Genomic DNA, 27,974 nt, shown 5'->3' with positions numbered 1-27,974 from the left:
AGGGTTCAGGGGAGGAGTTTAAGATCGAACTCGTGACAGAGACTGGACAGATCTCAGGGAGGCGGAGCCTCACGATGGAGCAGGGCGGGGACTGGGCTGAGGGAGGTGCCGGCGCGAGGATTGGGCAGAGCGCTCTGGGGCGGTGCTTGAGGGGGCAGTGCCGAGTCGGCAGTCAAAGGTCAGTAAATAGTGGTGATGTCAGGCAGGCAAGATGGCGGAAGGGTGAGCCCGTCGTTCTGCTTCCAGGCGTTGGGGCCTGAATTCTCCCAGGGTTGGGGTGCTGGGCCACGGTCCCTGTGGGGAACAGGAGGCCAGCGCGGGCGTGGATGGAGTTGAAAGGGCGGAGGGGAATCGCAGTGTGAGGTGGTGGGGAAGCGGTCTGCGAAGCCTCGGCCTGCAGGGCACATCAGAGGGGGAAACTGAGACCTGCTCATTGGGCAGGCAGAAGCTGCACTGCGGGGCCGCCAGATGTGTTTGTCTTCCACAGGGAGGACGTGGGATGGTGGCGGAGCTGGCTGCAGCAGAGCTACCAGGCAGTCAAAGAGAAGGTAAGCCTGGCCAGCGCCCTTCCCTCGGCAGGGCCCCGCGCCACCTCATTGCAACCTGGTCCAACCAGCCCCGCCCGACTAGGTCCCAAGGATGAGGCCAAACTGGGCCCTACTTTTACCGGTGCACAGGAAGACATACCCCGACGCAGACTAGCCACAGTGAAATAAGGATGGTTTTAAAGGCCGGAGCGACCCTTTCGTAGGAATCCGTAGGAAGGAGCAATTTGTTCCAGTTTAAGAAATGCACAGCTTCTTCGTGGAAGAGAGAATATTTGCTATAGACCTTGAAGAAAAAGGATTCTAGCAATGAAAAAACTTACTCCTATAGTCATTCAAATATTAGAGTATGTGCCACAACCAGTAAGCACTCTCTGACAGGTCCTGAGGATGCAGACTTTAGCCAGACAGATGCAATCTTAGGCCTTACAAAGCTCACAGTCTGGTGGGGAGAAGCTACTAACCAAATAGTCAAATAAATAGCTGTTTAATTATGGTTGTGGTAAATGCTGTGAAAGGGAAGTATGGGGCTAGTCTAGGTAGTCAAAAACATGCCAGGGAAGGCATGTATGGGGAAGGATCCTCATTGAGGCCAACCCTGTGGAGACAGGATGAAAAGCAACAACCCAGGCCAGAGATGAGCATGAGCTCTACACACTGATGCCTGATGGGTTTTAAGGGAGAGGTTTGCAAAGGGCCAAGGAAAGAGAGATTCGATGGCCAGAAAGTGGAGGGCCTTGAATGGTTAGCTAAGCAATCCCTGTGGGATGAGTGATGCTTGGCTCTGCCAGTGGGCAATGCCAACGTATATTTCTGTTTCATTCCATGCTAGTTTGTTAAAACCAGCCCAACCGAACTGTGGAAAAAGTTAAATTATTATTTACCTCAAGCAGCTGGGGTGAGTCCTGCTTCAGGGCAGACTCCAGGAGGCTTCTGACCTCAGTTAAACTAGTCCCCTACTCTGGGAGCATTTTTATTCCTCCCCTAGCCTGGGTACTACTGGGCAGCCTCTCAGCTACAGCCCAGGACATCTGAGAATGCCCTGAGCTCTTTATGTTGTTGATGAGGACTAAGAGAGAGGATTTCCCTCCAAGGTTTACTAGAAGAGACTCCAAAGTACTGTGCTTTCTATTGAGCATTTTCCTGGAAGGAAAATCTGACATTCATTAAGCAAGTGTTGCATGAGGGCCTCCTGTGTATTTCCCTCAAGGTTAGTCTTACCATAACTCATGAAAAAACATAGTTGGTTAGCCTTCCATCTTTGTTGTTAGGGAATTTCCAGTTTGAACTAGAGTGGAGGGATTTGTTTCTGCCTTTTTTGAAAGAGAAGACTTAATAGCTACTTACTCTTATATGAACTTGGGCAAGTTTTTTAACCTCTGTAGGCCTAAGTTCCTCATTTGTAAAATAGGAACACTAACAATGCCTACCTAATGAAATTGTGGTGAAGATTAAATGTTAATATATGTAAAGCCCTTAGAAAAATACCTAGCAGACAATAAGTGCTATATAGCATTAGTTACTTTTATTAAGTGCTGAAGGTGATATGGAAACCTCTTAGAAACCACTACTAGCTAATTTTTCCTTCTTTTTTTTAGACAGAGTCTCACTTTGTTGCCCAGGCTAGAGAGCCATGGTGTCAGCCTAGCTCATAGCAACCTCAAACTCCTGCACTCAAGCAATCTTTCTGCCTCAGCCTCCCGAGTAGCTGGGACTACAGGCATGCGCCACCATGCCCGGCTAATTTTTTCTATATATTTTTAGTTGGTCAATTAATTTCTTTCTATTTGTAGTAGAGACGGGGTCTTGCTCTTACTCAGGCTGGTTTTGAACTCCTGACCTTGAGCAATCCTCCCGCCTCAGCCTCCTAAGAGTGCTAGGATTACAGGTGTGAGCCTCCATGCCCTGCCTTTCTTTCCTTTTGGATGGAGCCATTCTGGCTCCATCTGGACCACTCACTTCCCAGTACCCTCAATTCCCTTGCACCCCTTAGAATACATTGCCCTGGGCCAGGCATGGTCGCTTATGCCTGTAATCCCAGCACTTTGGGAGACTGAAGTGGGAGGATCACTTGAAGGCAGGAGTTTGAGATCTGCCTAAGCAACATAGCAAGACCCCATCTGTATAAAAAAAATAAAAAAAATTAGTTGGGTGTGGTGGTATATACCTGTAGTCCTAGCTACTTGGGAGGCTGAGGCAGGAAGCAGGAGGATTGCTTGAGTCCAGGAATTTGAGGTTACAGTGAGCCAGAATGACACCACTGCACACTAGCCCAGGCAACAGAGTGAGACCCTGTCTAAAAAAAAAAAATACATTGCCCTGCAGATTACAGCTCCGATGAGGTGCTATAATCTGTTTTCCTCCACTCCTTGCCACTCCTATCTCATCCTTCTATATACACAAACAAGTGCTTATGTGTACACACTGATAGAGAAAGGCACATTGCTCTTTGGCTCCACCACAGATTTCCCAGTGTCATCTGGACCCGAGCACTCCCCAACAAGCTTTTCAGTCTCTAAGTTGCTTTTCCTCTCCTTAACTTCAGAAACTTTCTCAAAAACCTAATTCTTCCCTTAAGTCCCCTGTTAAAGCACTTTATCCCTTTGACTTCCAGGAGACAGCTCCACCTACTTTTTGAAATTTGAGGTCAACAAACAGGATGTTTCTTAACTCCTTCCCTACCCCTGAAGCCACCTTCTAAAAGCTTATCTGTGCTCACACTCAGCTTCACCTACCACTTGCCAAATCCAGTGGGTGGGTTTTAGCCCTTATCTTCTTGGACCTTTCTGCTGCATTTGACACTAGTGATCACTCCGTCTTCTTAAAACTCTACTCTCTTGGCTTTGGTGACATAATTTTCCCTCAATTCTCCATACACTTCTCCAGACTTTCCAGATTCTTTCATGAGTTCATCTTCCTCTGCCTACCCCTTAAGGGTGATATTCTAAGGATTCTTGTCCTCAGCCCACTGCTCTGTCTACTCTATAAACTCTTCATAGCTGGCCTTCTCCACTTTCATGTTAGGGCAACTCCTAGTCCTTTTCCCTGAGCTTTAGTGTTTGAGGATAGCTCCTGCCGGACAGCTATCTCAAATAACCCACAGTCACCTCAGATTCTGCATGCCCAAAGTTGTCATCACCCTCTTCTCTCTCAATCTGCTCTTCCTTCAGTATTTTCTCACTTAACTGGCAGCACTGCATCTATCCAGTCACCTATTTTAGCAGCCAGTGGCTCTTCATGAATCTTTTCTTGCCTTCAGTCAACGTATCTATTTAATCACAAAATCCACCTCTTTGGCCTATTATTTCTTGAACCACTGTCATCCTCTACATCCATTCTAGCACTGTCCTTATTCATATTCTTCTATCTTCTTGCCTGGATTATTGCAACAGCTTTCTGACTGGTTTTCGTCCCTCTTGTAATCTTCTCACCCTTAGACCTATCCTCCATGCCAATCACTAGAGTGACCTATTAAAAATGCAGATCGCATCATTTCTCACCCATTCATTTTAAACCCATTCACAGGGCTGAGCAGGCCCTCACTGGTTGCCCTGGGCAACCTCTCCAGCTTTATCCTACACCACTTCTTCACATTTTATGTTCATCAGGACTAAAATGCTTGTAGGCTTCGGTAAACCCCGTATCTATACGTCTTTAGATGACTCCTAATCATTATTTTGGGCCCATCCCAGGCTACCCTTAGCCAAATCTTCCTAACTTCCCCATAACACATTGGCCACCACTCTACCCTTGCACATCAACACTATCATGTGAGTATTTTCACCAATAGACTGTGACCTTCTTGAGGGTAAGCACCATGTCTGTTCATATTTGTCCCCTTAGGGCTCACAATCTAGTGGGAAAAACAACTGTTCATCACGTAGTCACACAAATGGTTATATAGTTAAAATTTCCCTGGTACATGAAATTTAACAAGCAAACATTTTTTGAGCACCTGCTATATGCCAGGCTCTATGTCAGACACTGGGGAAGCATCAGTGAACAAAACACATGGGCTCTGTGTTCATGGAACTCACAGTTTATCCAGGAAGACAGGCATTGAACAGGTAACTGTAAATCTAAAGTATGATAAATGTTAAAGAAGAGATAAAGGAGGGGGAGCCAGCTGAATCTGGGGAGTCATCAGGGGAAGCTTCTCTAGGGAAGTGAAGCACAGGCCTGAAGGACAAATAGGAGTTAACCAGGTGAGAGTTTATTCACTGTGTTTGCTAACTTGTTTGTTGAGAAGAGTTAGAACTTTGTGTCAAGAAGAGAGAATATATTGAGGCTGTAACTTATAAAACAAAAAAAAAAAGAAGAGAGAATGATGTGTTCAGATACCCTGAGGTAGGGAATATGCTAGGACATTTGAGAAAGTTGAGGAAGACCAGCTGGAACTCAGTGTGGGCCACAGTGGTAGAGCATGAGTCTGCTAGAGGCCAGATTATTTAGCCCTGTAAGTGAAGCTAAAGGTTTTTTTATTTTTATTTTTTGGAGACAGAGTCTCGCTGTTACCCAGGCTAGAATGTAGTGGCATCATCATAGCTCACTGCGACCTCAAACGTATGGGCTCAAGCGATCCTCCTGCCTCAGCCTCCTGAATAGCTAAGACTGCAGACACATGCCATCGCACCTGGCTAATTTTTCTGTTTTTTTTTGTAGAGACGGGGTCTCACTCTTGCTAAGGTGGGTCTCTACCACCTGGCCTCAAGCCATCTTCCTACCTCAGCTTCCCAAAGTCCTACGATTACAGGCATGAGCCACTGTACCTGGACAAGATTTTATACTTGTTCTTAGGATAGTGCATAAACATTGAAGAATGTAAAGCAGGGGGCAACACGGTCTGCCCTGACTGACAAAGTACTCATTGAGTGTCATAAGGAGGATGAAGTAGAGGTAGCTGGTACAACCTGGGAGGAGTCCAGATGAAAGAGCAGTCCACCACCTTGGCCTGGACTAAGGTGGTGACAGTGTGGATGGAAAGAGTGAATTAATAAATAACTCCTCCACCCCCAATTAAGGGGTTCTGAGTCTGATTTGGAGGTATGATTCCCACCCCCAGAGAAGCCTCTAGCTGATACATGCAGCCCTCCCACTCAGAGACTTTCCAGACTAATGAAAAGTAGGCAGGCCCTTCCCAAAAGAATAAGCCACCAGAGCACTCAGAAAGATGCTTAAAAGAATACAGATGATAGGCCGGGCGCGGTGGCTCACGCCTGTAATCCTAGCTCTTGGGAGGCCGAGGCGGGCGGATTGCTCAAGGTCAGGAGTTCAAAACCAGCCTGAGCAAGAGCGAGACCCCGTCTCTACTATAAATAGAAAGAAATTAATTGGCCAACTGATATATATATATAAAAAAAAAATTAGCCGGGCATGGTGGCGCATTGCCTGTAGTCCCAGCTACTCGGGAGGCTGAGGCAGAAGGATCGCTGGAGCCCAGGAGTTTGAGGTTGCTGTGAGCTAGGCTGACGCCACGGCACTCACTCTAGCCTGGACAACAAAAGCGAGACTCTGTCTCAAAAAAAAAAAAAAAAAGAATACAGATGATAATATCCATGTAAAATGATAAGCCTTGCAGAGGGATGGGAAGGGGTGACCACTTCCTGGAGAGAGTCCAAGAGGGCATCCTAGAGTTGGTGAGTATGATGTAAGACAGGGCATGAGGGCCTGCTGTCTCCAGCTGTGTCTGAGTGCAGGGTGAGAAGCAGATTGGTTTGACAGGAGCAAATATCAATTCTGCTCAAACTGACTAGAACCTTGGAATGGTGGAACAAAGAAGGCCTCTAAGAGAATCTGATTTAGTATTTCTCTTGGCCCTTCCTCCCTTTGTTGAATGTAAAATTCACATGCCTTTTTACTGACTAAATTGTTAGGAATTACTCATAAAGGCTTTCAAAGCTATTGCTGTTACTAATGCAACATATTTTATAAAATCTGAAGACAAATAATTTCACATACTGCTTCATATCAACTCAATTTCCCTGTAACAGAAAAAAAAATAGAAACACTTTGAGAAATAAAATTATATACCTTTTCTTTATGTTATTTGAAATTTGAAGTAAATATGACTTGAAGCGTATCAAAACAATTCATCAAAGTTTGTTTTGTTTTCAGACTTTACGTGCCCCCCTTCTCCAGTTTGCTTTTGAGAATCATTGATCTAGGCCACCTCCCTAGTTTTATAGGAGAAAACTGAGGACTAGATGAGACTGCCTAATGGCCACATAGTTTGTGAGTATGTAGGCTGAGACCCAGTCCCCAGGCTCAGAGTAGCAGGAGTTCTCTGGCATTCTCTGCTGTCAGGTAAACCCAGGTCGTGGAACTAGGACAGGTGAGCGTTGTTTGTGAGCCCAGGCTCCCTGTGTCACTTGAGATTTCCATGTGTCTTCTGGTCTAAAGAAGCAAAGGGAACAGGAATAAGGGGTGGTGGGGCCACCGGGCCCTGGCATCACTCTCTGTCTTTTCCTAGTCCTCTGAAGCCTTGGAGTTCATGAAGCGAGACCTGACAGAGTTTACCCAGGTGGTGCAGCATGACACAGCCTGTACCATTGCAGCCACGGCCAGCGTGGTCAAGGAGAAGCTGGCTGTGAGTATTACCCACACCCTCCAAGCGACTGCCCCTTGCAGCCTGATCTGTCCTGGGGTCCTGGTGGGGATTCCCAACCTTTCTACCATTGGGTGACTATCCCCCTAGGGAGGAAAATATGGAGATTATTACTCCTCTCATTTTGAAAGAACTGAGTCTGGCAAGCAACAAGCTACATATACTAAGTAATAATTAGCCTTCCTACTTCTGTAGTGTTTTAGCAAATGTTTTCCATTAGCAAAATTATTCATTGTTGACAATTTAGAAAATACAGGTAAGTAAAACAAAAGAGAAAGAAGGAAGAAAGAGACAGACCTGAAAAGACCCATAATTCCATCTTCCAGAAATAACTTCTGTTAGTATTTTGAGAGTATACCCCTTATGTACACTTTTTTTTTTTTTTTTTTTTTTTGAGACAGAGTCTTGCTTTATTGTCCAGGCTAGAGTGAGTGCCGTGGCATCAGCCTAGCTCACAGCAACCTCAAACTCCTGGGCTCAAGCAATCCTACTGCCTCAGCCTCTCGAGTAGCTGGGACTACAGGCATGCACCACCATGCCCAGCTAGTTTTTTTTCTATATATATTAGTTGGCCAATTAATTTGGCCAACTGGTTTCGAACTCCTGACCTCAAGCAATCTGCCCGCCTTGGCCTCAGAGAGTGCTAGGATTACAGGCGTGAGCCACCATCCCCGGCCTGTACACTTCTTTTTCAAAACTGAGATCAACTAAATACCATGTTTTGTACAAAATCTGCTTTCTGACTTAATAATCATTGTAAACCTCATTCTAGAGCATAATAAATGGCATAGCATTCCATTATGTGGATTTAACCAGTTCCTAATTTCCTGTTTTAATTTTTTTCCAGCATTATACACAGAGCTACCATGAACATTCTGATTGTTAAATCTTTGTCTATTGCTATAATATTTTCCTTAAAATAAAGTTTTGGAAAGGATAATAGAGTAAGCAGAATCAATTACCTTGTGATTGGAGGCCATGTTATAAAAAACAAATTTTTTATTTTTTTTTAATTTCTTTTTTAGAGAGAAGGTCTCGCTCTGTCTCCCAGGCTAGAACTCCTGGGATCAAGTATCCTCCTGACTCAGCCTCCCAAGTAGCTGGGGTTATAGGTGTGAGCCACTGTGCCCAGCTAATTTTATTTTTTGTATTGATGAGGTCTCAGTATGTTGCTCAGGCTGGTCTCAAACTCCTTGCTTCCAGCGATCCTCCCACCTCAGCCTCTCAAAGGGCCAGGATTACAGCCAAGCTTATTTTGTCAACTTCTCTTGTGAAATACTGTCTGCCTGCTTACCACAGCTATTTTTTTTTTTTTTTTTGAGACAGAGTCTCACTTTGTTGTCCAGGCTAGAGTGAGTGCCGTGGCGTCAGCCTAGCTCACAGCAACCTCAAACTCCTGGGCTTGAGTGATCCTTCTGCCTCAGCCTCCCAAGTAGCTGGGACTACAGGCATGCGCCACCATGCCCGGCTAATTTTTTATATATATATCAGTTGGCCAATTAATTTCTTTCTATTTATAGTAGAGACGGGGTCTCGCTCTTGCTCAGGCTGGTTTTGAACTCCTGACCTTGAGCAATCCGCCCGCCTCGGCCTCCCAAGAGCTAGGATTACAGGCGTGAGCCACAGCGCCCGGCCTTACCACAGCTATTGATGAACATGAATGACAAGTAGTAACCCTACTGAACTGCCATAAGTCTAGCCATGTTATCTGTGCCAACATGTGCCAGGCACTATCATAGGTTCTGGGTTTATAATGTCTGGGCAACTCAATCAAGAGTAAATATTAGGCCAGGTGAGGTGGCCCTCTCCTGTAATCTTAGCACTCTGGGAGGCTGAAGTGGGAGGATCCCTTGAGGTCAGGAGTTCAAGACCAGCCTGAACAAGAGCGAGACCCCATCTCTACCAAAAATAGAAAAAAATTAGCCAGATGCGGTGGTACAAACCTGCAGTCCGCTGCATTCCCAGCTACTAAGAAGGCTGAGGCAGGAGAATCACTTGAGCCCAGGAGTTCAAGGTTAGTTACAGTGAGCTATGATCACTCCATTGCACTCTACCCAGGTGAAAAAGCGAGACTCTCAAAATTTTAACAAAAGTTGAGGCCAGGTGCAGTGGCTCATGCCTATTATCCTAGCACTCTAGGAGGCCAAGGCGGGTGGATTGTTCAAGGTTAGGAGTTCGAAACCAGCCTGAGCAAGAGCGAGATCCCCATTTCTATTAAAAATAGAAAGAAATTAATTGGCTAACTAAAAATACATAAAAAAAAAATTAGCCGGGCATTGTGGCACATGCCTGTAGTCCCAGCTACTTGGAAGGCTGAGGCAGAAGGATTGCTTGAGCCCAGGAGTTTGAGGTTGCTGTGAGCTAGGCTGATGCCACAGCACTCTAGCCTGGGTGACAGAGTAAGACTCTGTCTCAAAAAAGAAAAAAAGGTTGAGTAAATATTATAGTTTTCCACAAGGTTTTTGGAGCCTGACCCTGACACTCAGCACTTCAACCCTACCTGCTGGAGGGTATTCTAACCAGTATGGCTCAAGCTTGGTTTCTCACTTGCTTCTTTCAGGAGGGTCATACATTGACCTGTGGCCAGTCTTAGGTCCCAGATGAGTCAAGGCTGTCTGTTCTAATGTTGCCCATATTTCCCCAACAAAATACCTCTACTTCCTGATCAATGATGATGAAATTGTAATATTACAGTGCTGCTGTTCATTAAGTATTTGCTGTGTGCCAGGCATTGTCCATGCTTTATCTTTCAAATTTCACAGTAACCTTATGAAAGATGAATACTTTATCCACATTTTACACATAAGAAAACTGAGACTCAGCAAGAGTTTAGGTGTCATAACTAACAAGTGGTAGAGCTGGGATTCAAACCCATATCTGACTCCAAAGCTAGTATCTTTTGCACCACTCTACCTGTAGGCCCTCTTCCCTGCCGAAATGTCTATGCATGGATTCTCTCCTGCCAATTTTTGATCAGCTGACTGGCCTTTGAAATTTCTATAAAACAGCCAATCAAGGATCACTGCTCTTATCTACACAGGCCTACTGCAACCCTGTTCTCCCTACCTGGGGGATGGAAGGCCCTGGCTGCCCCCATTTCCTTCTCTAGCCACAAAGATGGGATGACGGGTTGTGAGCACTTCCCTGGTCCCCACATACAGTACACCTTTGCCTTGATGTTCTACCCCTCATACCCAGATTACAGCCTGCTCCTAGACACTTGCTTCCTCTGCTGGTTCTCTCTGCAGACCGAAGGCTCTTCAGGAGCGACGGAAAAAATGAAGAAGGGATTGTCTGACTTCCTAGGAGTGATCTCAGACACCTTTGCCCCCTCACCAGACAAAACAATCGACTGCGATGTCATCACCCTAATGGGCACACCCTCTGGCACAGCTGAGCCCTACGATGGCACCAAGGTATTCACTGGCTACCTCCCCTACAGATGCCTAACAGCACTGGGCTGTAGATTTCAACTATATTCACAAAAACAACAAACATTCAGGCCAGAAAATAAATATGTGTTTCTAACTATTATATGTATTTATATGTAACTATTATATGTATTTATAACTATTTATGTAATCTATAAATTATATAGATTGGAGAATAATGATGAGCAAGAAGATATTAAATAATTATTTTTAAATCCATAATCCCATCACTCAAAGAGAACTCCTGATTTCTCATTGGTATATACCCTTCCATTTCTCTCTGTTTGCAAACATAGGTAAAGATAGTTTGGGTATTTTTCTTTTTAACAAAAAAGATACTTGATACATGCAATTTTATAACTGGCTTTTAAAAAGTTTATAACAAAACTATTAGCATCTTTCCTAATCACCATAATTTTTAATGTCTTTACATTCAGTTATTCAGTTATTTCCCTAGTTCCACATTTGGATTCCCTTCAGCTTTCAGCCATAACAAGGAGTGCTGTGGAGAGCATCTTTGGAGGCATAATCTTCTTTACATTTGGGTTATGTAAGAGTGCTTTCCAGTAGGAATAAACATATAGGCAAAGGAGGAGCTGCCTTTAGAGCACTTAAATCACCAGCCATATTAGTATATTTCTGTTGCATTTTATTTTCTATTTCATGAAGTATTGCTACTAAATTTTTTTCTCCTAAATACACAGTGTGGTATCATGGCAGTTAGGCCTTCTTTGTAGTGTTTTATCACATTAAATTTCCATTCCAAATGTATTGAGTTTTCAAACACGTTTTTTAGCACTAGCACTAGTGCCACTACTTGGTGAACATGCCAGCAGAATTGTGGAAATGTTTACATGGTAAGATTTTAAGTTATAATAACTGTGAATAATCACTAAAACCACTTGCTAAAGTTCTTTTTTTTGTTTTTTCTTGCACACTGTATGGTGGCCAGGATGCTAAAGTTCTCATGCACATAGCCCATGCTTCATGAAATAGGAAGGAGAGTGGGCTTTCTTTGCCAGCTAAGTTTGCCACCCTGTGGCCCTGGTGGGAATACAGCTTACAGATCACTTTATAGAATGGCTATAAAATTTAAAATTTCTTGATGAATGGTTATAATTGGGGAAGGTGGTTTTGCATTATTTCAAAACTTGTCCCTAAATTTCAACTTTATTTATATATTGGTACTAACATTTTTCAAATTTTACATACTTCAAAAGCATTTTATTTTATTTTATTTTTTGAAACAGAGTCTCACTATGTTGCTCAGGGTGGTTGGTCATGAACTCCTGGGCTCAAGCAATCCTCTGCCTCAGCCTCCCAAGTAGCTGGGATTACAGGCATGCACCACCACACCTGACTTTGAAAGCATTTTATACACATAATTTTGTAGCCTGTTTACACTATATTTTCTTAGTTTCCAGGAGTGGAATATTAGGTGAAAGACCATTTATCTGGGAGGTCCAGTTTTGGACTCCTAGCCCAGTGCTCCACTCCCTGTGCCAGTGTTAATTGATAAGTGCCCTGTGGGTATGGTAGCCAACAGGGAGGAGCTGGGTTGTGCTGGTCGGGTGCCCTGGCAGAGATGGGGTGCTTTCTATGCCAACACCTCAGAATTTCTGTTCTCTCCTCTTCATTTCCTACAGGCTCGCCTCTATAGCCTGCAGTCAGACCCTGCAACCTACTGCAATGAACCAGATGGTGAGAGGGTAGCAGTGAGGGGGTGGGCTTGGAGGGCAGGTAGACCAAGGGCATCTGGGCTATGGGCCCTGTTTGTCTCTGCTAGCAGAGACTGGGCACCTTGTTTGTAGAGGGACCATAGTGGGGCTAGTGTGTACCTTACACCCTGTAGGATGGGTTGACATTCCCCTGTCTTCATCCGCCTCTGAGTGGAGACTATACTCCCCTCATCCTCAGCTCAGCCTCCTTCCCAGCCCTCCTGCCCTGCCTGCCTTCCTTGCAGCTCCTGTTTGCAGAGCCCTTGCCATGCAGCAAGCCCCATGCTGGGAACTGGACATCAGAAATGAGTCAAACCCCCAACCTGGTCCAATCCTCCAGGAACTGGCTGTTAAAAGGGAGAAACAGGAAACAGTGAATAAAGCAGAGATGATGGATAGAGACAGTGGACTGACTGCTTCTAGAGAAAGACACGGGCAGTGGCACCCAACCCAGCCTGGAGACCTAGGAAGTGACACTTGAATTGAGGTTTTAAGGAAAAGTTAAAAGTAAACTAGTTTTACTTTTAGAAGTGGAGAAGGGTATTCAAGCAAAGATAGTAGTACATTTGAAGGTCCAGAAAGAGCGGGAGCACCTAGCCTTTTGGTAATGCTTGATTATAGTGTGTGTGTGATGTAGTGAAGGTAATGAGAGCTGCTGGGGGGAGCCAGATTGTAAAGGGCTTTGTGTGCCAGACCAAGCAGTTTGAATTTTGTCCTAAAAGGCCCCACAGTAGTGAGTTCTAGACCTTCTTTTAGTCACGAAGGCCTTAAAAAATCTGTTAAATGACATGCTCTTTCTCTGCAAAATTTTGTGTGCATTTTGGGAATTCTTTGATCTTTTGAAGCCCATCTCCATAGACCCTAACTTAAAAAGCCTTCCTGTGGAGAACTATTTTGGGTTTTTTTGTTTGTTTTTTTTTTGAGACAGAGTCTCATTTTTGTTGCCTGGGCTAGAGTGCCGTGGCGTCAGCTTAGCTCACAGCAACCTCAAACTCCTGGGCTCAAGCAATCCTCCTGCCTCAGCCTCCCGAGTAGCTGGGACTACAGGCATGCACCACCATGCCCGGCTAATTTATATATATATATATATTTAGTTGGCCAATTAATTTCTTTATAGTAGAGACGGGGTCTCACTCTTGCTCAGGCTGGTTTTGAACTTCTCACTTTGAGCAATCCACCAGCCTTGGCCTCCCAGAGTGCTAGGATTACAGGCGTAAGCCACTGTGCCTGGCCTGTAGAGAACTATTGAAGGATTATTTTGGGAGGTTTTTTGTTGTTGCTTTGTTTTTGTTTTTGTTTTTTATTTTATTTTATTTTATTTTTTTTTTTTTTGAGACAGAGTCTCACTTTGTTGTCCAGGCTAGAGTGAGTGCCGTGGCGTCAGCCTAGCTCACAGCAACCTCAAACTCCTGGGCTTAAGCAATCCTTCTGCCTCAGCCTCCCGAGTAGCTGGGACTACAGGCATGCGCCACCATGCCTGGCTAATTTTTTCTATATATATTAGTTGGCCAATTTCTTTCTATTTATAGTAGAGATGGGGTCTCGCTCTTGCTCAGGCTGGTTTTGAACTCCTGACCTCGAGTAATCCGCCCACCTCGGCCTCCCAGAGTGCTAGGATTACAGGCGTGAGCCACCACACCCGGCCTGTTTTTTATTTTTGAGATAAGGTCTTGTTCTGTTGCCCAGGCTGGAGTGCAGTGGTGAGATCATAGCTCACTGCAGCCTCGAAGGCTTGGGCTCAAGCAATCCTCCTGCTTTAGGCCCCCAAGTAACTAGAACTACAGATGTGTGCCATCATGTCCGATATTGAAGGGTTTTGTGGCCTGGGGTGATGAGAGTTTGCATTTTATAAAGCAGCCCTTGGAGCAATGTTGTGAAGGATGAAATAGACAAGGAGAGACAGAAAACAGTAAGACCAGGTAGAAGGCTTGGTGGGAATCCCTATGTCAGAGGTAAGGCCAGAACCAAGGAAGGGGTAGGTAGAATGAGGAGGAAGGTATGTGTTTAAGAGCCACTGAGGAAGTGGAATCTAGAGTGATTGGATAAGGGAGGAGATAGGATGGCTCCAGAGTTTCCAGTGGATAACTAAGTGGGAAGAAAAATGAGAACACATTGTGTTTGCAGTGTCTGTGCCAGTGGAAGTATCCAGGCAACACCTGGACCTCTGGATCTTGAGTCCAGAAGGGTAATCTGGGCTCCTAAGAGAGGCACAGGAATTGTCAGTGGGAAGAGGAGGAGGTTGAAACTAATGGTTCAGTTCAGTGGAATTATCTTGGGAAAAAATAGAAAGTGAGAAGAGAAAGGGAAAGGAAAGGAAAATGAGTTCATGAAGACTCAGAACAACCAGGGAAGTGGGAGGAAAATGACAAAAGAGTTGAGAAGTCCAGAGAGAAGAAGAGGGCTTTCAGAGGAAAGCAGTGGCTCCCAGGGCCAGAAACTGTAGAAATACAGGACAGAGAAATAGCATTGGCTCTGGCAACATGGGGTCATGTGACATGAGAACAGCTGTTTCAGAGAGGAGGGGATTCAATTGCCAGGTTCAGGGTGCTAAAAAGTGAGTGGGAACATGAGCAAATGGAGACTACAGCCCCTTCTAGAGATCTTGTAGGTGCCACAGCCTGATCTCAGTTAGGCCCACCCTCCCCTTCACCTTGCCTGATCCCCCACCTTGGGCCATTTCGCTTTGAAAAAACCCTTAAGCTTTCCTCATTATCCATGTCCAGGCTTAAGTATGTTCTGTAGGCCCAGTGTTCTTTCCCCAGACCCAGGGAACTGACCATCAGCGTCTGTCCCTCTGCAGGGCCCCCGGAATTGTTTGACGCCTGGCTTTCCCAGTTCTGCTTGGAGGAGAAGAAGGGGGAGATCTCAGAGCTCCTTGTAGGCAGCCCCTCCATCCGGGCCCTCTACACCAAGATGGTGAGGGCCCAGCCCACAGGACCTCAGCCAGCTCCAGGCTCGAGGTGTTGGGAGGTGGGAGGGACATGTCCAGAGTCACTGTGGAGTCATCTGGCCCAGAGAGCAGTGGGAGACCCTGTAGAGCCAGACCAGCCAAGTCCTGAGCCAACAAGCCACATGGGAGAAGCTGATTTGCCAGGCTTCTGGCAGTCAGAGAATGGTGAGAAAAAGAAGAGCCAGCAAAGCCTGATGGGAGTTCTTATCTCCCTCCTTGGCCAAACTGTGCCAGGAAGGTGGGTCTGGCTACAACTTCGGTGGGGTGGAAGTACTCTGACAGTCACTGCTAAGCCACTTACTATGTCTGAAATCCAGACTGGCTGGGAGTAGGCTGATAAGGCTGGGGACAGGACCCCGCACAAACACTCCAAAGTCTCACCTCCACTTTCCTTTCCCTCCAGGTTCCAGCAGCTGTTTCCCATTCAGAATTCTGGCATCGGTATTTCTATAAAGTCCATCAGCTAGAGCAGGTATGCTGGCCTAACCTGGGGAGGTCCCCACTCAGCCCTGGGGGAACCAGGCTGGATTTTGTTAAGGGAAGAAAGGGACACAGGGTGCCACAAGTTCTGGGACTAGGACCAGGGTCTGGGAAGAAGGTGCCTTGACTGTTCCCGCCATCTGCTCCCTCACACTCAGGAGCAGGCCCGGAGGGATGCCCTGAAGCAGCGAGCAGAACAGAGCGTCTCTGAAGAGCCTGGCTGGGAGGAGGAAGAAGGTAAGAGGTGTTGAGAGGTAATGGGCAAGTGACAGAACCTGTCTGTTAGGGGACTCTCTGGCCCATGCTCTCTGAAGCCTGGAGAGACTTGGTGCCCAGGGAAGAGTAGGAAATGAGCACATTGTATGTGCTGAGGATAGGCAGAGCTAATGAGGGGATATTGAACAAAGCTGGTGGAACCCCAAGTTTAGGTACAGAAATCATGTGTCAACTGGTGCAGATTCCCCACGGATCAGTTGCTTCATAGTCGCTGGGGAGCTTATTGAAAATTGGATTCCCTTCCCCACTTTCTACATGAGACTCTGTAGGGATGCAGCCAAACATGTATGTTTAACAAGCTCCTGTGGTAATAATGCCCAAGCAGGTTTGGGAACCTCTGGGTTAGGGAAGAAGCTGAGCATCCTCTGCCTGAAAGCTCTACTTGGAACAGCATGATGGAGCCACCTGGATGACATAGTATCAACAGATTTATTAAGTGCTTATACCATATGCCCAGCCTGTACTAAGAGCTTTGCATGTAGACTCCTTATCACAACTTCATTATCCTGCTTTTTTTTTCAAAGCAGGTAAGTTAAAAGTTAAGTGGCTTGCCATACACCTAGGGTATAGCAGAGCCCGACCTGAACCCAAAACTCACTCGCTTTCAAGCCTTGACTTTCTAATCTATAATATCACCTTGAGCCATATTGCTGGAAGCCCACCAGGCATTGGGCCCCAGGGTAGACAGGACTTTGACTATCAGAGAGTATCTGCAGAAGAACAATCATGACAAGGGTGTGAGGAAAATGGCACCATTTATTTTGATCAGACTTAACTTTGGCAGGAACATGAGAGCTCCAAGGTTGTCTTGGGGCTGGCCAGAGTTCATTGCCCTCTTTCCCCTACCTTTCTCTCTCTACAGAGGAGCCCGTGGGCATTTCACCCACATCTCCAAAAGAGGCAAAGGTTCCTGTGGCCAAAACTCCTGCATACCCTGAAGGAGGACTTGGTCCCCAGAGCCCCTGTGAAGAGAATCTGGTGACCCCAGTTGAGCCCCCAACAGAGGTGACTCCATCAGAGAGCAGCGAGAGCATCTCCGTTGTGACGCAGATTGCTAACCCTGCCACCACTGCACCTGAGACACCAGTGCTGCCCAAGGACCTGTCCCAGAAGCTGCTAGAGGCATCTTTGGAGGAACAGGGCCCGGCTGTGGAGGCAGGCGAGACTGGACCCCCACCCCTAGTTCACTCCAAGCCCCAAACCCCTGCTGGCCACCCCAGTGGCCCAGAGCCCAGGCCTCCAGCCAGAGTAGAGACTCTGAGGGAGGAGGCGCCCACAGACTTGCGGGTGTTTGAGCTGAACTCAGACAGTGGGAAGTCTACACCCTCCAACAATGGAAAAAAAGGTAGGTCTGAAAGCTTGAGCCCAGGGGATTGTGTGGGGGCAGGGCCACCTCACAAGGCCAACTTGTCTCCTTGTTCCTTGTTAGAACTCTAGGAGCAGGTTTTCTTCATTTGTGATATTGATAATGATGATGATGGCTGCCATGTAGAGTATTTACCACCATGTTTCATCAGTTCTAAGGTGCATATAAACTCTGAAATAAGAATACATCTTTCAGTTGTTGAGGTCTTAAGAGTCACTTAAGTAAGGTTGATGCTAGATCTCATGCTAAATATGTTACCTGGCATTTAATTTCTCACTTATATCTCACAACCTAGTGAGGTCAATGTCATTGTCCTCATTTTACAGACGAAGAAAGTGAGGCTCAGAAATATTAAGTAACTCGCTTAAGTTCACATGGCCAGGAAGCCCAGATTCAGACCCAGGTCTGTCTGACTCCAAGCTTATGCCCTTAACTACCACACTGTGCCAGTTTCTATCTATTTGGACAATTCCGCCTTGCCCTCGGTTTGGACTCCCTGTGACATTGATGTAAAAGGTCTTCTTCCCTGTTTAACTTTAGGAAGGTCATTCAGCTTCCCTGAGTCTTCATTATTATTAGGAAATATATAAACAAAACTTATATGTACAGTTTGAAGAAGAATAAAATGAACAGTCATGAACTCACAGTGACCCAGCTTTAATAATAGAGCTTCAGTTTCTTATCTGTATAATGGAATTTTAGACTGGAGACTCCTATGTCAAAGGGCAGCCTCTGTAACTGCAGGAATTAAAGCCCTGATGTCAACTTTTGCCACATCCAAAATACCCCTCCAGAGATAGCTGATTGTTGGCAAGGCCCTACTCCTGCCCGCAGCCCTTCACACACACATGCTCCTGTCTTTGCTAACACTCAGTACTGGTTACAGCCACAAAGCTCGCCCAGCAGGTGAGGCCTGGCCTGCTGGCACAGTGAGCGACCAGTATTCTGCAGTGTGTGGGAAATGGGCTCCACCCCACCCCCACCCTGCTCCCTGATGGAAACCATGGAGTTTCCAGTCTGCTATGCAGTGCTTTCCTTCTGGCTCTGATTCAGTGAGGTCACCCATTGAGCTCCTACCTGCTCTTTATGAGACACTGAGAGGGGAGGGGCAGAAGCTGCAGTCTTTATGACAAACATGAAGTAGGAGGGCCAGGCTTGGTACTGGAGGAATTCAGAGAAAGAAGGAATTTCTGGGCATCAGCGGGTGTTTCACCAAGGAGGCAGGCGTTGTATAGGAGAGTTGGAGAGTTTGGGGCAGGGGTGGGGGAGTGGTAGTCCAGGCTAAGGAGACCTACAAAGTCCATATATTAATAGCAGAGGGCATGGGGCATGTATAAGGGGTAGTGACCAAAGCCCACTTTTCTGTGTTGTCTCCTAGGAGAAGAAAGTACAAGAAGAGTGGGTGGGTTGACTCACAAATAGAACTTAAGAACTTAAAATCTTAAGACAGATTCAGAAGGTTGGATTTGGTGCTATAAAGCAGCAGAGTGTGGAGGCTTAGGGCTTGGGCTCTCGAGTTCCGACAGTTCTGGGTTCCTATCCCAGCTTTGTTCATAAGCCATGTGACTTCAGGCAAGTTACTGATCTTATTTAAGCCTCTGTTTGCTTTGTAAACAGGATCTATCATGATAGTTGATCTATCCTGAAACAATTGAAGGTAATTGTTTCATGATAGATTGTCAACCAGGGAAGATTTGAGGATAGCCCTGCTTTGGGGAAATGATGATAAAAGGTAACATTCTCTGAGCATTTTCTTTATAGATCTGTTTTAAGCACTTGATATGCATATCACCCGATCTTCACAAAAACCCTAAAAGATCTGTGCAATTTTCCGTTTTTCTACTGGTAGGAAACACGTCAATCACCCACCCCATAAATATTTAGAATAGTTGTGAAATAGTTCTATAGGAGAGGGAAGAGGAGGTGATGGACCTGACAGGTGTAGTGGGGTTGCTGGTGGGTGGTCTTTGGGCCCACTGAGGTAGTGGTCTTAGATTTTAAGTGAGACCATCAGCCCTGTTGTACTTTTTTCCAGCCATAGCTCAGATACAGGCATAGAGCAGAATGGGGAATTGGATTTAACTGGGGTTCAACTTAACAGGTAAAATCAGTGGGTGAAAAGAAGAAAGTCCAAGTGTATGTAAGAAGTGATCAGAATGATGGCTTATGGAACCTGAGCTGAGTAAGGGAGGGAATGAGGGATAGTGCAGCAGGTGGCAGGTTAAAGAATTCTGGGTTCCATTGGAATTGGGCTACAAAGAGGGTGATCAGAAAAACTGAGTGGTTGGAGACTGGATGAAATTGAGGTTATGGGAGTGGTCTCTGCTGCGCCGCCTCCACTGCACTCGGGAGGCATGCGAAGAGAGGGGCTGGGTGTGTCCTGCAGAAGACCCATGGAAAGTGACTATGGTCAGTTAGGCAGCTGAAGCCAGGGTTTTGGACTAGGCTGGGACAGTGGGAACAGTAGAGGGAATAAATCTTAAAAGAATGGAGGCTTGGCCGGGTGTGGTGCCTCACGCCTGTAATCCTAGCACTCTGGGAGGCCGAGGCGGGCGGATTGCTCGAGGTCAGGAGTTCGAAACCAGCCTGAGCAAGAGCGAGACTTCGTCTCTACTATAAATAGAAAGAAATTAATTGGCCAACTAATATATATATATATAAAAAATTAGTCGGGCATGGTGGCGCATGCCTGTAGTCCCAGCTACTTGGGAGGCTGAGGCAGCAGGATTGCTTGAGCCAGGAGATTGAGGTTGCTGTGAGCTAGGCTGATGCCATGGCACTCACTCTAGCCTGGGCAACAAAGTGAGACTCTGTCTCAAAAAAAAAAAAAAAAAAGAATGGAGGCTTGGAGACAGAGGTGACTCTTTTTCTCTCTTGTGCCTATGTCCCAGGATGACATGAGGCTTGGTCTCAGGATACAGCAGTCTCTTGGGGTGGCCTGGCCATGAGGTCTCCCAGGATCCCGGGGTGATCCCTCTTGTTGCAGAGGTGCTTCCCCACCTGCATTTTGTCCCAGGATCCACCTGATCTGAGAGATTGGATTTACCCTGCTCAGCTTCTCTTTGCAGGGGTGATTAGGGCCTGGAAGGAGCCTGGGAGGAGCCTGGGAGATAAGGTCACATTTCATGACTGACTGTGACCTGGGAGCAGATTTTACCTCCATTTCTTACCTGGGGAAGCAGAGAGCCAATTGAACAGAATAGAATGAACTGTGAGTGACAGCACTGTGAGGTTAGTAATCACCTGAAAACTCCCCTCTCTTCAAAACAAAACAAAAAACAGCAGAACCCCATCTTGAAGTCTTAAATGGTTGCATAGATCACTTCTCCGCTGCATGCATTGTAATGGAGATCTTAGTGCTCTCCTTGTGTGACAGGACAGGGTGGTGGGAGGAGGCAGATGGCAGAGAGAACCCAGCTTCACATCTCACTCTGCCACCTGAAGCCTTTCCTCATCTGTAAACTGGGACTGTTGTTAATACCCACCCCAGAAGTGCATGTGAAATGCTCCAGAAGTGTTAGCTGATATTCTTCTCTCTACCCCTGAAAGTGTCTGCCCTACAATTTAAGCCTGGAGAGGGAATTTCAAGTCCCTAGAGGGCAACAGGTTAAGGAATGCTGTCATGGCCACAGCCAAAGCTCTGAAATGAGGGATTAGCCAGGAGTCCTGCTTCTAACCTGCAGGAAGCCTGCACTGACAGCCAGATGAGTGCCACTGAAGTGTCCTGAAGGCACTGGGAGACTTAGATGCAGAGTCAGAAGAACTGGGTGTTGGTTGCAGATCTACCCTGATTTTCTGTGAGACCATCTGCAAAATGACTTAGCTCCATGACAAGGCCTTCAGAAGAAATATCTCCATTTGTTAAATATCCAGTGTGTATAGATGTAGCAGGCACTTTACATTCACATCTCTAACACCATTGTTTCTCAAACTGCAGGTCTACACAGTCACCCTGGCACCTGTTTATAATGCAGGCTCCTCATTTACCACTTAGACCTGCTGAATCTCAATTGGGGTCTGGGGGTGTGGGCAGGGTAGAACTCTGTATTTTAAGAAATAAGTTCCTGGCCGGGCGCTGTGGCTCACGCCTGTAATCCTAGCTCTTGGGAGGCCGAGGCGGGCGGATTGCTCAAGGTCAGGAGTTCAAAACCAGCCTGAGCAAGAGCGAGACCCCGTCTCTACTATAAATAGAAAGAAATTAATTGGCCAACTGATATATATATATAAAAATTAGCCGGGCATGGTGGCGCATGCCTGTAGTCCCAGCTACTCGGGAGGCTGAGGCAGTAGGATTGCTGAGCCCCGGAGTTTGAGGTTGCTGTGAGCTAGGCTGACGCCACGGCACTCACTCTAGCCTGGGCAACAAAGCGAGACTCTGTATCAAAAAAAAAAAAAAAAAAAAGAAAGAAGTTCCTCCAGTGTTTGTTTGTTTTTTGAGACAGTTTTATTTTGTGCAGTGGTGTCATTGTAGCTCATTGCCTGCAACCTCAAACTCCTGAGCTCAAGGGATCCTCCTGCCTCAGCTTCCCAAGTAGCTGGGACTACAGGCACATGCCATGAAAACTAGCTAATTTTTCTATTTTTAATAGAGATGGGGTCTCACTCTTGCTTTGGCTGGTCTCAACCTCCTGAGCTCAAGCAATCCTCCCACCTCTACCTCCCAGAGTGCTAGGATTACAGATGTGAGCCACCTCGCCTAGCCACCTCCAGTGGTTTTTTACAAGCTGTTTCTATCCATATATGTATTGTTTGTTTGTTTGTTTTAAAGCCTCCTGAATATCTAGGACTATAGGCGCATGTCACCATGCCTGGCTATTCTTATTTTATAAATAGATTGAAGCCCAGAATAATTTGCCCAAGACTACCCAGTAGATATAAAAGCAGTATTTAACTCAGGTCTGCCTAGCTCCAGAAACTGCTCTGTAGCTAGAAGAGAGGATAATGCAAGATATCTTATAAGGAATGTGAAGATGTGGCTTAGGGGAGGTCTCAGAGCCTGGGCACCTGGTGAGCAACAGATTAAACAAAAAGAACAAATATTTATCAATCGTGCCATTGGAGGATCAAGGAACCACTTGTTTCAAAGGTGCTTTAAAAAAGAAAAGAAAACTATTACAAAGTAATATGTGTTCATTTTAGACAAAAAGGGCCAGGCATGGTGGCTCACGCCTATAATCCTGGCACTTTGGGAGGCCAAAGCAGGAGGATTACTTGAGCCCGTAATTTGAGACCAGCTTGGGCAACATAGCAAGATCCCATCTCTACAAAAAATTTAAAAACTAGCCAGGTGCAGTGACACGTGCCTATAATCCCAGCTACTCAGGAGGCTGAGACAGGAGGATCGCGTGAGCCCAGGAGTTTGAGGCTGCAATAAGCAATAATTGTGCCACTGCATTCCAGCCTGGGCAACAGAGTGAGACCCCATCGCTTTAAAAAAAAAAACCACAAAGAAAAATCACCCATGACCTCAGCACCTAGAGATAACTTGTATTTTTGTGGATGTCTTGCTCATCATCTTTTCTGCATGTGCACATGCATCTATGAGCATATTTTTTAAATGGAACCATACTGTATATACTTTTTTAAAGTGTCTATTTGTATAATTTCTTGGTAATAACTTTGGTAATAACTTTCACATATACATATTTAATATTTCACATAAAAAATCATACCCAAATATGAATGTTTAGAGTAGTGGTTGTCAAACTTCAGCAGGCATCAGAACCACCTACAGCAAGGGTTGGTAAACTTTTTCTGCATAAGGCCAGACCATAAATATTTTAGACTTTTCAAGAAATACTTCTGTTGAAATTACCCAACTCTGCTGTTGTAGCATAAAAGCAGCAATAGATAATATGTAAACAAATGGACATGGCTGTGATCCAGAATTTTATTTCCAAAAATAAGTGATTGGCTGGATTTGATCCAGGGGCCATAGTTTGCCAACCCCTGGTTTAGAGAAGAGGGTCCGTGAATATTTATTGAGTGCCAACTATGTCTTTCAGGCACTTGAAATACATAAGGAAACAAAACAAAGATCCCTGCCCTCGTGGAGCTCACATTCTAGTTCTAAGCATATTAAGTCTGATTATATAATATGTTAGAAAGTGATAAACATAATGGCAAAAAGAGCAATTAGAGCAGAGTAAGGGTGATGGGTTGCAATTTGAAATAGGACAATGAGAATAGGCCACATTTAGAAGGTGAGATTTGAGCAAAGGCATGAAAGGGGTGAGGAAGTTGGCCTTGTGAATATCTGGGGAAGAGAGTTCCAGGTACAGGGAACAGCCTGTGAAAGGCCCAAGGTAGGAGTGTGCTTCAGGAGGCGCAGATAAGTGTAGATAGAATGGAGGGAGGAGGAAGAGGTTCAGTTTCCTCAGGGAGATTTCTGTGGCTTCCTTGGAGCCTCTGGGCCAAAGTGCTTCTCCGTTCTTTAGTGACCTGCTTTTTCTCACTCAATAGTTTAAGACTGTTTTGCCATGGACATAAAGTTCTTTTACAGCCTAACCTTTCAAAGCCACATAGTGTTCATCATGTAATGACACCATTTATTTTTGTAATCCCCTATCACTGGACTTTCAGGTTGTTTCTAAGTTTTTATCACTATAATGGCACTTACAGTGAACATTTGGCTAAATTTTGGCTGAATCCAGGATTTTTCCTTAGAATAGATATCTAAAAGTGAGATTGCTGAGCCAGAGTGAAAAGAGAATGTAAAGACTTGCAGTCTGTATTTGTTAGGCCCTTTTAAAGAGCACTGTTATCCCCTGCTACCACCTCTTCAGGTACCCCTTCCCTCCCCCCGCCTGCCTTTCACATTGTGGCTCATGGTTCCAGGCTCAAGCACGGACATCAGTGAGGACTGGGAGAAGGACTTTGACTTAGACATGACTGAAGAAGAAGTGCAGATGGCACTTTCCAAAGTGGATGCCTCTGGCGAGGTGAGTGGGCCTGTTTGGCCAGAAGGAAGCAAGCCCAGTGACCCCAGGGTCTGCGAGCTCTCCCCACTAAGCCCATCTGTCCCCTCAGGGAGATCCTTGCTTCCATCTGAGGTGGCAGGTTGCAGGAAGGGGCCTCCCACTCGGGCCCACAATAGTTGTCATCAGTAGGTTCTGCTTCCCCCCCAGTTCCAGCGTGGATGGATGGGAGAGATCTTGCCCTTAGTTCTGTATCAAAATCATCTGGGGAACTACTTAAAAATACAGGTACAGACCACCACCCAGACCTTCTGACTCATGATCTTCAGGTGTGGGACCTGAGCAGATTCCTGGCCTTGGAAACAAAAGATGAAAGTGATCAAGTTACTTAACCTGAGCCTATTTCCCCATCTAAAACATAAAATTTATAATTATAAGGCCTGGCTTATAAGCTGTAATGAGGTAATACATGTAGATACGGACAGTGCCTGTGACATAGTAGCACTTGACAGATACTAGTGATAACACCATAAAACCCATTCCAGTTACTAAGCTCAGAGAGGCCTTATCATTCTTACTCTTCACCACCTCCCAGCATCAAGGGTGGGTCATAGGCTGGGCGTGGTGGCTCAAGCCTGTAATCCTAGCACTCTGGGAGGCACTGAGGTGGGAGGATCACTTGAGCTGAGGAGTTCAAGACCAGCCTGAGCAAGAGTGAGACCCCACCTCTACTAAAAATAGAACAATTAGCCCAGTGTAGTGGCATGTGCCTGTAATCCCAGCAACTCGGGAGGCTGAGGCAGGAGGATTGCTTGAGGTTGCAGTGAGCTATGATGCCACTGCACTCTATTTGGGGTGACAGAGTGAGACTGTCTCAAAAAAAAAAAAAAAAAGAGTGGGTCATTTTGAACGAGAGGCTGAAACAGTCCAAAGCTTTCACAGCTAATAAGCGACAGGACTAAGAAGGCTCCAGCCCAGACATTTGATTCATGTTAGTGTTACTTTCACCACCATACATGAACCACATGATCCCTTCCGTCATTCATGTAACTTGTGAACCTGCTAAAAAGAGGTGGACAGATGAGAGAGACATTTTTATGGCCTTGTTTTTCATACTGGGAAACTGAAGCCTTGGGGGGGAGGTAGTGACCTACCCAGGGGTATTTTGCACCTGTGACCTCACTATACCCAGGGCAGAGAAGGCCCATGGTGCCCTTTCAGGCCACAGGGGCTTGCTGGCTTTTAGTGTCTTTGTAGCCCCCTTTAAAACTTGGCACACAGTATACCTGAGCAGAATCATTCTGTCACACCATCATACCATTCCATCATATCATTCCATCATACCAGGGCTCAGATGACAGCAGGCCAAGAGTAGTAACAGGAGAAAATTCTACCTCTCAGGCAGAGGGCAGCTCTGCTCCCCAGACACATTCCTTAGACTAGAGCTTTGCTCTCATAGTAGGGGCCCTGTGGGGGCCCAGTATGGCCTAGGTGGGGGGTGGAGGCAGTTATCCAGAAATGGAGGCAGCTCTGCTTAGCAAGGGGAGGTTGGGTCTCGGCTACTCAAAAAAGTAAATATGTATTTGTGCTCTCCATTATTCCCTCCCATCTGCAGCTGGAAGATGTAGAGTGGGAGGATTGGGAATGAGGGGAGCCAGAGCGAGCTGCTCCCCCACCCACAGCACCTCCCACCTCCCTCACTCGTCTCAGCTCGGCCCTGGAAGACACTGACTGAGAATGTTCCCCAAATCTCCTCTGCCAACCAGAGCTCTGGGCACAGACTCTAGGTGGCTCCCCACTGGCCCTTTGGGCCTCCACTCATACCTGGGAAGGGGTTCTCTAAATCCAAGCCAGGAATTCTGACTTGTGCCAACCATAGAATGACCTAAGGGGAGGAAACCGAACCCCCTCACCAGAAGAGCCTACATTTCTCTGCTGAATACCCACTGTTCCTGGGGACTTCCTGCTGGGAAGTCCCAAGAGATAGCTCTGGCCTTTTTGCCTGTGTAGACTGAAGCTAAACCACCAGTCTCTTGGAGGAAGCCGAGACAACACACTCTCTCTACCCATAAGCAGGCAAGAATGGCCATGCCACCTGCCCCTGGCTTAACAGGGAGAGCGAACACATTTTGTTTCCTATCCCAGTGGGTAAGACGCACTTATCTCTGGGAAATTTGCCTCTCTTGAAAATCTCCCCTTCCCAGGCATTTTCCATTCCTGGAAAAGTTCCTTGGAGTTCAAAATCTAGAGACCAAACCCTGACCCACCTCTTTCCTTTCCTCCAGCCCATTCTGGTACGTCCCATGCCTTTCCTAGGGCTTCTTCATGTCAGATGCACCCAAGTCCTTAGCCCAGCTGTGTCACCTGCAAGAGTGTCTGCTCTTGCATTTCTTCCCCTCCCCAAGAATGGGGGGGGGCCACTTCAGGCCCTTCTGTGCGTTGCCTGGCAGGATACCTTGTCCAACCAGCTACCCACCTCGACTCCCCTGTAGCTTAGGACACAAGCCAGCTACCAGCGGTACAGAGCAGTGATCAAAGCAGAGTTCTCACAACTCCAGTGAGCCCAGCTTCTCCGCCTCAACCCTTCTACATCTTGAAGGGATATGCTGGGAGCGACCTTGAGATGCTCAGCAGGCTTCTGCAAATGCTCTTCTTCCTGAAGACACACCAGCCGTTGTGGCTCTCACCCTCCACTCTGGTAAAGCTGCACTTCTCTTGGGGGAATGAGGCGCTGCAGGAATCCCTGGAGACCCTGGTGCTTCACGATGTTGCTCTGGTGATTCTTGTACATAATCTGGTGTGTTCACCAGTGATTTAAAGGGATCATGGTCAGGGACACCAAGAGAGTGGTGGTCACTTCCACTTCAAATCTTCAGTGGGGGGGGATGGAGAGAATGCTGACTCTTTTTTTCTGATGGGATGGGGTTTTTCTCTTTGTAATTATTTCTTTAGTTTAATTAACCTTTTGGTTGTTTGTGCAATATTATATATTTTAAATTATAATGCATTTCCCCCAGAGTATTTTCTAGCCGAGAAAAGAAAAAAGGAAAAAGAAAAAAAAGATTCTAACAGCTGTTAGTTTTATAATTAAAAAAGAAAAAACTTTGTCCTGAACCTTTTACAGACTTGCCGTTAACAGCATTAAAGTGATTCAACAGAAGCTGGAAGGGGTCTGGGGATCTGTTTTTGTTCCCCATGGCAGTTGCACTGGGCCAGGATGGGACACACATGCTTGTGCCGGGGTGGCTTCCTGCTTGGAGCCAGAGGCAGGGTTGGGGATAGCCTGGGTTTGGAGGAAGTCCCTTGACCTCATTTCAGGTTCAGCTTGGCCTTTGGGGTGAGGACGGGACAGGGCCCCCAACAGGCCCCTCACCAAGACAAGGAGTCAGGAGGCCATTTCTGCCCAACGCTTCTGCTTTTATTTGGAAAGGAAGTTGCAGCAACAATGGTTCCAATTGCTCTTGGTCATTTTCCTCCTCTCCTCTCCTCCCCCGTGTGTGTGTGATTCTGGGGTCTAATTAACTTTAGTTAAACACCTGTATGAAAATCACTTGTCAGCCATAATAAAAGGGAAGTCTGAATAAGGCCCTTTGGTTCCATGAAGATATTTAAAGGGAAAGAACAGCAACACTAGGGAGGGTATAGTTAAGTTTTAGCATAGGTAAACTTAAAGTGTAAAATATATAT

General features: G+C 46.1%; 1 protein-coding gene across 2 annotated transcripts; it reads left to right on the top strand.

Moving 5' to 3' along the window:
* The first annotated feature begins 181 nt into the window (after positions 1-181).
* BSDC1 (BSD domain containing 1) lies at positions 182-27,872 on the top strand. Of its 2 annotated transcripts, XM_012765401.2 has the most exons (11): positions 182-222; positions 488-548; positions 7,015-7,131; positions 10,398-10,565; positions 12,227-12,281; positions 15,099-15,214; positions 15,652-15,720; positions 15,887-15,965; positions 16,867-17,349; positions 24,208-24,311; positions 25,903-27,872. In XM_012765401.2, exons 1-11 carry the CDS (start codon positions 212-214, stop codon positions 25,933-25,935), a joined length of 1,296 nt encoding a protein of 431 aa, XP_012620855.1. In that variant the 5' UTR covers positions 182-211; the 3' UTR covers positions 25,936-27,872. The 2 variants fall into 2 exon arrangements, with proteins under 2 accessions (XP_012620855.1, XP_075852275.1); XM_075996160.1 differs by lacking the exons at positions 182-222; positions 488-548 and having other exon boundaries at positions 7,030-7,131; positions 10,348-10,565.
* The last annotated feature ends 102 nt before the right edge of the window (positions 27,873-27,974 follow it).

The sequence above is a fragment of the Microcebus murinus genome, chromosome 2 (genome assembly GCF_040939455.1).
Source record: "Microcebus murinus isolate Inina chromosome 2, M.murinus_Inina_mat1.0, whole genome shotgun sequence".
NCBI classification, from domain to species: domain Eukaryota; kingdom Metazoa; phylum Chordata; class Mammalia; order Primates; family Cheirogaleidae; genus Microcebus; species Microcebus murinus.
Note: the sequence above shows the minus strand (reverse complement) of the source record. Positions and strands in the feature narration are given on the sequence as shown.